Source organism: Solanum lycopersicum, chromosome 8 (genome assembly GCF_036512215.1).
Source record: "Solanum lycopersicum chromosome 8, SLM_r2.1".
Lineage (NCBI taxonomy): Eukaryota > Viridiplantae > Streptophyta > Magnoliopsida > Solanales > Solanaceae > Solanum > Solanum lycopersicum.
This window is the reverse complement of record NC_090807.1, coordinates 13,951,142-13,960,291: the sequence shown is the minus strand read 5'-3', so window position 1 is coordinate 13,960,291 and position 9,150 is coordinate 13,951,142. Positions and strand designations below refer to the sequence as shown.

Sequence of the window (9,150 nt, the reverse complement as noted above, 5' to 3'; positions counted from 1 at the left end):
GAACCAACCATGCAGGGCTCTCGAAAAAATGAAGATTTAATTGAAAGAGTCTTTACCGGACTTAACAGAGGAAATTTTAAGTTTTGAGGGTCCAGGGTTAAAATGGTCTTTTCCAGGCCACGGGTAATATCATAGTTACCCTAAGGAATTGATTAATTAATGAGTTAATTTAAATAACCAATTTGGCTCGGTTTGACCCGAAATGGTCCATTTTGCAAAAGTGACTCCACCCGAGTTCGAGCCCCAATGGAAGGAACATATTGGTGATGTAATTATGTTTTATAATCTGATTTTTAAGGGCATAATGGTGCTTTCACTAAGATAATTAAATCAGGTTTTTAATAAAATTAATAAGGAGTCCTAGTTTGACTAATTACCAAACTAAAACACCTAATATTAGACTACTCTCTCACTATCTCACCCTCATGTTTCATCATCTCTCTCACGTTGGTTTCTGCCAAACAACTTAAAGAACAAAAGTAATATTAAGAGTTCTTCACACTTGAAGAACTCACGTGAAATTTTAAGAAAAACAAAGTAACCAAAAATGTTAAGGCAAATATAAGTTGCCCGTCGAGTGGTGTGGATGTTGAGGAAGCTTGTACTGATTTTGGAGAGGGTTTTTGGCAGCAACTTCAACGTTTGAACAATAAAAAAATGTGTGGGTTCCTTCCCCGTTGCATGTCCCTGTGACTATCTCCCAATGATTCGTAGGTTCGGTATGTTTTCTGGTAGGTTTGGGTATGTGTGATGTTTTTGTGTTGAATGTTAACATGAAAATTACAATCAATGTGTATTCGAAGTTATGTGCAAGTGTGCGCAAGTATGTGACTTTGGCAAGGGTCTCGACTTGATGCTCAAAATTTTATAAAGTTGTAATTGTTGTTTTATGTGAATAAATCCATGAAAAATTGTGATGTTTATTTAAGGAAATGTGTTTGATTTAGTGACAATCTTTTAGCCAAATAAACTCATGAAAGATACACCTAAAGATGTGTTAAAATGGTACGTGAATACGCCCTAAGAACTAATATGAAAAGGTTGATGAAAGGAAACTAAAAATAATGAATAAATTTCTAGCTTGGTGTACCTTAATTTTGTTCAAAAAGAAGGTTGGAAATCTGGACATTCAATACATTTTAAAGAGGTGAGGCCACCAGGATTCGAACCTGTGACCTCACCCTTTGGATATTGGAATTCGCGAAAAAAGAAAAACAAAAGGGGGCTTGGGGAATCTAAACTGAGTCTGCTAGTTTAGGAACAAGAGAACAAGAATTAAAATAAATAAATAGGAGGCGTGGGAGTCGAACCCACGACCTCCAGGCAGCGAGTGAAGAAATGAAATTAAATAAAAGAGAATGGGAGGCGTGAGAATCGAACCCACGACCTCAAGGCTAGAAAGGAGAAAGGGAAATTAATTAAATAAATAAAGTGAGGCTGTGGGTGTTCGATCCCACAACCTCACTGCCACACGTCTAACTTAGTGCATTTTTAATTAAAAATAAAGATAGGAGGCTATGGGAGTTCGAACCGACAACTTTACAGCCCGTAGCAAAATTAAAATTTAAATAAGGAGGTTGTGGGGGTTCGAACCCACAACCTCCCAATTTCCAGCAAAATTAAGAACAAATAAAAGATGTTGTGGGGGGTTTGATCCCACAACTTCTTGGTTTAGGCAAAATTGGGCAAGAAGATGATAATGAAAATTAAAAAGGGGTTGTGGGGGTTCGAACCCACAATTCTTCGACTAACCTAAGAGGAAAACCAAGTAGAAAATTAAAGATACAATGTAAATGATGGAGTTCAATCTTGAGTACCAATATTATGGAGATTAAAAATAAAATCAATGAAAAATGTAAATGTTATCCAAGTAATTCGAACTTGGGTTTCCTTTCCCAAACTTTCATATTGATACATAAGTCATACATGAACAAAATATCCATGAATAATGCTACCTACTTAGATCAAAATCAAGATCTTGGCATATACACAAGATACATAAGTCTTGTACGACAAAATCTTAGGAATGTATGAATCACTTAACTAACTATGACTGAAGCCCCATGGATTGTGTGTATAGACTCATAAGTCTAGTTTACGTTCAATAGTAAGTAAACCTAAGATGTATATAATGAAATGATGAACCCTAGAAGGGTTAAGTATGAGTGCAAGATACACTAAATGGACAAGTGCTTTGTCATAAGATGAGATGAACAATGAAATGAGGAAATGAACAATGAAATGATGAAACCCTATAAGGGTTAAGTAAGGGTGTGAAACACACTGAATGTCCAAACCCATTGACATATGATGAAATGAACATTTATGTTAAAAGAGGTGAGTAACTATGAAAAGCAAAGGTGCTAATGATAATGAATGTGGTGACAACATGATATGAGGCTAATTTAAAGAATGAGAGCAATCTCAAATGAGCCTAAGTAAATATTACCAAAACATACTCACCTATGAGAGTGTAAGATAATAACGAGACCAGTCTCTATGAAAAATCTAATAAAACTATTGAGCTTAACACACTAAATACTAATGATGAGATGAAAAATCTTCTAATAACTTATGATGTCCTTCTACTAGATACAAACTTTCATGACGTATGAGATGAATGTAATGGAACTTTATACTGAGCAATGATAGGCTAGTTATGAGCGTTGATGCCTTCTTTCGGGAATGGCGTAGGTTCACTTAACTTTCATGAGATTAGACTGTCCGGATTGCCGGGTATAGGTATCCTCATATCTCCTAGTCTTCGAACCTATATAAGCAATATAGGGATCTGGTGGGGTTAAATTCCCATGTACACTAGCATGTTATGGGTCACTTTGGCCGGTGATTCTAATCTTTTCGGTGTGGGAGAGACATTGGATTCCATGATGCTCACATGATCTATGTCGTTAAAGTTAAAGTTCCCAATGAATGAATGAGGACATCCTCAAATTATGCACATAATGAAATGAATGATACCAAAGGTGTTAGGATAGGATAATCAAAAGGTGATTTAGATTCAAGTAATAACATTAGGTCATTCTTGGTCATTGCACAACGAACCTAATGAAAGTCTTAAACTACATCCTAGGTATAGCTGGTGTTTACACTGGCCTATGAATAAAATGAAATGGAGTACGTATGAATGAACGAAGCAAACTCTGTGTTTGCTAATGAAGACTTCCTAGTTGTGGTCCCATCTGTTGAGTCCTCAATTATGGGATGTCTTGACGTTAAGTCTATGATTCAAAGGTCTCATGGCATATGAAATAATGATATTAAAGAAGTTATGTGATACATGTAAAATGTGTTGTATGCTATATGATATGTGCTATGTGTAAATGTTATGTGCTTTGTGCAAATGTGAAAAGTATGATGATGTATGTTATTCTCATGGCATAACTTTCCTATTCCAAATCTGGAAAGATCACACCCTTTCCTGATTCAAATTTGTAAAGCTCATTGACTTTCCTCATCAAAACTTGAAAAATTTCCTAATCTTAATTTGGCAAGTCCACTGACTTGACTTACGAAAATCATGTTGTAAGGAAAGAGGTATTCTTTCTCATGCATGTCCTTGGTGTGTGCTTGCATATACCCATACTTATTAAAAGTGTGTACTAACGCTTTACAAACTCTACTATTTTAGTTGTAGACACAGGTGGAAGATAGAGCTACAGAATTATCGTTGTAGTTATCCAGACGTTCAACATTCATCCGGTTTTGGTAGGTCCTCATGATTTCGAGGATGCTGCTGTTTTATATTCTAGCTTAGTTTTAGAGTTGAGCTAGTGGAGCATGTTCCACTAGCGTTTCTTTCCTCTTTTTATTAAGACTATGTATTGGTGCCATTTTGACAATTATACACTTAATAAGAATTGAACTATTTCATCCAGTTGCTTATTTCTTATTGTTATATGGTTGATGGTGAAAAATTACGTATTAATGAGAATGTATTTGAAAGTATGCAAAGAAACAAAAATTTTCAATTTTTTTGCTAAAATTAACCTATGTAAAGTAAGAATGACGTAAGTAGGCTTGTCTGCGATCTCTGAGAGGTAAACGGTGCCGATCTTGTCTTGGGTCTAGGTTTTAGTTGTGAAAAGTTGGTATCAGAGCACTAGGTTAAATTCCGAGGAATATAAGTTCACATCAACCACATTGAGTAGTTTCTAAGTCATGGTACTAAAGTGCACCACTATCAAGGATTAGAGACTGCATGATACGTAGGAAAATTTCGTTTCTTCTGATTTTATTGTGCTTTTTCTAATGTCTGAGTTCTTGGTGTTATGAGCTTGTCTTACATCAATCCTAGTTGTTTTTCAGAGAATGAACACTTGGAGAGCTAATGGTCATAGGAGAGGAGGAGCAGCTGCTGGGGGTAATCAGAATCCACCTCACGCTCCAGCTGAAGGAGTGGCCATGCCAGTTAAGCTAGTTGGGTTGACTGATGCTGAGGTGAGGGAATCTCTAGCTCAGATGGCAAAGCCTATAACAATGTAGGCTCAGGCTATGACTGGCCAAGTTAACTGGCAGGATGTTCTAAGAGAGAACCCACCGGTTCGCAGCATGGCTGACAGGCTGCGTGACTTCACGAGGATAACCTCCTATATTCACAAGGTCTAAGACATCAGAGGTTCCTCAGGAGTTTATGGACGAGGTACATAAGATTTTGGTGCCTATGGGGCCCACAGATACTGAGAAAGTTGAACTGGCTTCTTATCAGCTCAAGGATGTTGCACAGACTTGGTGCAAGATGTGGCAATATAGACGAGTTTTTGGTGGAGTGCCAGTCACTTGAGAGCTGTTCAATACATCATTTTTAGAGAGATTCTTCCCATAGAGATGAGGGAAGCCAAGATTGAGGAGTACATCAACCTTAAGCAAGGCTCTATGACCGTCAAGGAGTATTCTCTTAAGTTTGTTAAACTATAAAGGTATGTTATTTTCCTTAGTATTTAGTAGCAAGAAGGAGGAGAGTACTGAGACTTGTTGAAATTATTCAGGTATGGTACCTCCCTGGTTTCGAACAGCAGGGATGAGATGAGCAGGTTCCTCACGAGAATCAACAGAGATGTGGAGGAGGAGTGTTAGTCTGCGATGCTCCATGATAATATGGACCTTTAAAAGTTAATGGTGCATGTCCTGCAGGTAGAGGACAGCCGCAAGAAGAGATGTGTTCATGATGTTCAGAGGGCTAGGCCTCAACATCAGGAATGAGCCAACCATGGAGGCCACAAAAACAATTATTGAGTCCGTGAGCAGCCCATGTTCAAGGATGGGCAACAGAGTTCTGGGAAATCTAACTCTCAGAGGAGTACAACACCTAAAGGAGGTAGACCTGATCCCAAGAAGGGCAATGGAGGTGAGATGCAACGTCCTAAGAAGAATTGTGTTATGTGTGTCCAAGATCATAGCGGAGAGTGTAGACAGGGCACTAATGCCTTCTTCGATTGTGGTAAGTGTGGGCACACGGTTAGAGACTGCCTAAAGAACACAGGTCAGGCTGAAGATAATACTCAGCCTAGGCCAAAAACACAGGGTGCAGCAGCAGCCGAGCCTCCTATGAGGAACAAGTTCTATGACCTGAAGGGTAGGGAGTAGAAGGATAAGTCCGCTGATGTGGTCATAGGTATGTTGCAAGTATTTAAAACTTCTGTTTATGCTTTACTTGAGCCAGGGTCTACGCTTTCCTTTGTAACTCCTTTACTTGCTCTCACTTTTGAGATATTGGCTGAAGTTCTGCATGATCTTATAGTGGTTAGTACACCTTTAGGAGAAAATGTAAGAACTTGTAGAGTATACAAGGACTGCCTAAAAGTTGTAAGTGGTAAGACTATGTGTGCAAACTTGGTTGAGTTACCCATGCATGATTTTTTATGTTATTCCTGGCATGGACTGGATTTAGTGTTGTTATGCTTGCTTGGATTTTCATAGTAGAGTGGTGAGATTCACTTCCCTAATGAAGAAGATTTAGTCTGGGAGGGGTACAATTCGAGTCTTCCTTATCCATTGATTTCAAATCTTAAGGCCAATAAAATGATGTCCGGGAGGTTACTATGTCATCTTGTGAGTGTTAATGATTTAGATCATGACATTCCTTCCATAGACTCAGTGCCTGTAGTGAATGACTTCCTAGATGTGCTTCTTGAAGATTTGCGTGGAGTCTCTCCCCTTCGAGAGATTGACTTTGACATCGATTTAGAACCCGATACTAGACCAATCTCAATTCCTCCTTATATAATGACTCCACCAGAACTCAAAGAGTTGAAGCTGCAGTCTAAAGACCTCACTGATAAGGGTTTCATTCAGTCGAGAATAACCCCTTGGGCGCTCTAGTGTTGTTTGTAAAGAAGAAAGATGGGACCCTTAGAATGTGTATCCATTATCGGCAGCTCATTAAAGTCACTATCAAGAACAAGCATCCACTTCCCAAAATAGATGACTTGTTTGACCAACTCCAAGGGTCTAGTTTCTTTTCAAAAATTGATCTTCGTTCAGGGTACAATTATCTTAGGGTTAGGGATGGAGATATCCCAAAGACAACCTTTCGTATGCACTATGGTCACTATGAGTTTCTAGTCATGTCATTTGGTCTCACGAATGCACCTGCTGCGTTTATATATCTCATGAATAGGGTATTTTGTGAATATCTTTACTTTTTCGTCATATTATTAATTGATGACATTATAATCTACTCTAAGACCAAGGAAGAGCATGAACAACATTTGAGACTAACCTTAAAGGTACTTAGACGACATCAGTTGTATGCCAAATTCAGCAAGTGTGAATTCTTGCTGAGATCAGTGACCTTCTTGGGTCATGTTGTGTCTGATCAAGGTGTATAGGTGGACTCCAGGAAGACCGAAGCTCTTAAGAACTGACCAAAGCCCCTTACTCCTACTGACATCTGTAGCTTTGTGGGATTGGCTGGTTACTACCGGAGGTTTGTGGAGGGCTTTTCTTCTATTGCTGCCCACTGACAACTTTGACGAAGAAGACGTCCAAGTTTGAATGGACGGAGACTTGTGAAAAGAGTTTCCAGGAGCTCAAGGACATACTCACTTCAGCGTTGGTGCTTACTCTACCTAAGTGTGGTGAGAATTACACTGTCTATTGTGATGCATCTAGGGTTGGTTTGGGTTGTGTTTTTATGCAGGCTGGTAAGGTGATAGACTATGCTTCCAGACAGCTCAAGGTTCATAAGAAGAATTATCTCACTCATGAATGAGAGTTGGCAGCTGTGGTGTTTGCACTAAAGTTGTGGAGACATTATCTGTATGGAGTGCATGTGGATGTGTTCACAGGTCATAAGAGTCTCCAGTACGTGTTCACACAGAGGGAGTTGAATCTACATCAGCAGTGATGGTTAGAGCTGTTAAAGGATTATGGCATAAATGTGCACTACCATCCAGGTAAGGATAATGTTGTAGCCGATTCTTTGAGCGGGATGAGCATGGGGAGTACAACCCGCGTTGAGGACTATAAGAAGGAGTTGGCAAAAAAAGTACAAAGACTAGGTGTGCAATTAGTTGACTCTACTAATGGGGGTGTTTAAGTTCATCCTAGTTCTGAATCATCCTTGGTAGTTGAAGTAAAAAAGGGTCAGCATCTTGATCCTGTGTTGATGGAGCTGAATGACTCAGTGTTGTTAAAAATGAATGAGTCTTTCGCATTGGAAGGTGATGGTATACTTAGGTATCAGGACAGGCTGTGTGTACCAGATGTGGATGATTTGCGGACCAAAGTTGTGACAGAGGCCGATGGTTCAAGATATTCCATATATCCAGGTTCCACCAAGATGTATCATGATCTTAAGCAGATCTATTGGTGGGATGTCATGAAGAAGGACATTGCAGAATATGTGGCTAAGTGTTGTAATTGTCAGCAGGTTAAAGCAGAGCATCTTAAGCCTGGTGGTCTGATATCCAACTTGGAAGTTGGAAGACATCAATATAGACTTTGTGGTTGGTCTTACGAGGACTAGGAGGCACTATGACTCCATAAAGATTATTATGGACAGGTTGACTAAGTCTGCTCACTTTATCCCTGTGAAGTTTATCTACAAACCCGAGTATTATGCGAGACTTTAAATTGATGAGATTGTGAGGTGGCATGTGATTCCTTTGCCTATCATTTCAGATAGATGAGCTCAGTTTACTTCACATTTTTGTAGATCTTTCCATAAAAGCTTCAGCACGCAAGTACCGCCTTTCATCCTCAACCTAATGGGCAGGTAGAGTGCACCATTCAGACATTGGAGGAAATGTTAAAGGCATGTGAAATTGACTTCAAAGGTAGCTGGGATGAGCATCTGCCTTTGATAGAGTTCTCGTATAATAATAGCTATCACTCCAACATTGGGATGACACCATTTGAGGCACTATATGGTAGGAGGTGTAGATCTCCTGTTGGGTGGTTTGAGGTTTGAGAGTCATCCATTTTGGGTCCAGGGATCATTCATGAGGCCTTAGAGAAGGTCAAAGTGATTCGGGACAGGTTGGCTACTACTTACAGCCGGTAGAAGTCATAAGCAGACAAAATAAAGTGACCCTTAGAATTGGATGTTGATGACTAGGTTTACTTGAAGATATCACCTATGAAAGGGGTGATGAGATTTGGTAGAAAAGGGAAGCTGAGTTCGAGGCATGTTGGGCCATATGTGATCGTACAACGTGTGGGTGAGGTGGAATATGAGTTCGCATTGCTTGTGGATCTAGCTTCTGTCCATCCAGTCTTTCATGTCTCTATGTTGAAGAAGTGCCTAGGTGATCCAACATCGATTATACCTGTGGAAGGTTTGGGGGTTGATGAATACTTGTCTTATGAGGAGGTACCTATTGAGATCTTGGACAGACAGGTCAAGCGGCTGAGGAACAAGGAGATTGCACAGTGAAGGTATTGTGGAGAATCATCTTGTTTATGGTGCTATATGGGAGGCTAAGGCCGACATGAGATCCCTCTACCCTCATCTTTTCAGCTCTTGAGGTTAGACTTCCTACTCTTAAGTCTATGTTTCCTTATCTCTGTGTATTTTGTTGTTATTGCATGACTACGCATAGTGATTATGTTATGATCTGATTGGCATTACAATGTGTAGTGGTTTCGAAGACGAATGTTCCTGGGGGGGGGATAAGGTAACAACCCTAA

General features: G+C 39.5%; 1 protein-coding gene across 1 annotated transcript; it reads left to right on the top strand.

The window, feature by feature from the left end:
- The first annotated feature begins 5,268 nt into the window (after positions 1-5,268).
- On the top strand, positions 5,269-8,896 carry LOC138337822 (uncharacterized). The gene is made up of 9 exons (XM_069288250.1): positions 5,269-5,593; positions 6,110-6,301; positions 6,502-6,638; positions 6,917-7,198; positions 7,308-7,323; positions 7,416-7,520; positions 7,590-7,939; positions 8,192-8,425; positions 8,579-8,896. Exons 1-9 carry the CDS (start codon positions 5,269-5,271, stop codon positions 8,894-8,896), a joined length of 1,959 nt encoding a protein of 652 aa, XP_069144351.1.
- The last annotated feature ends 254 nt before the right edge of the window (positions 8,897-9,150 follow it).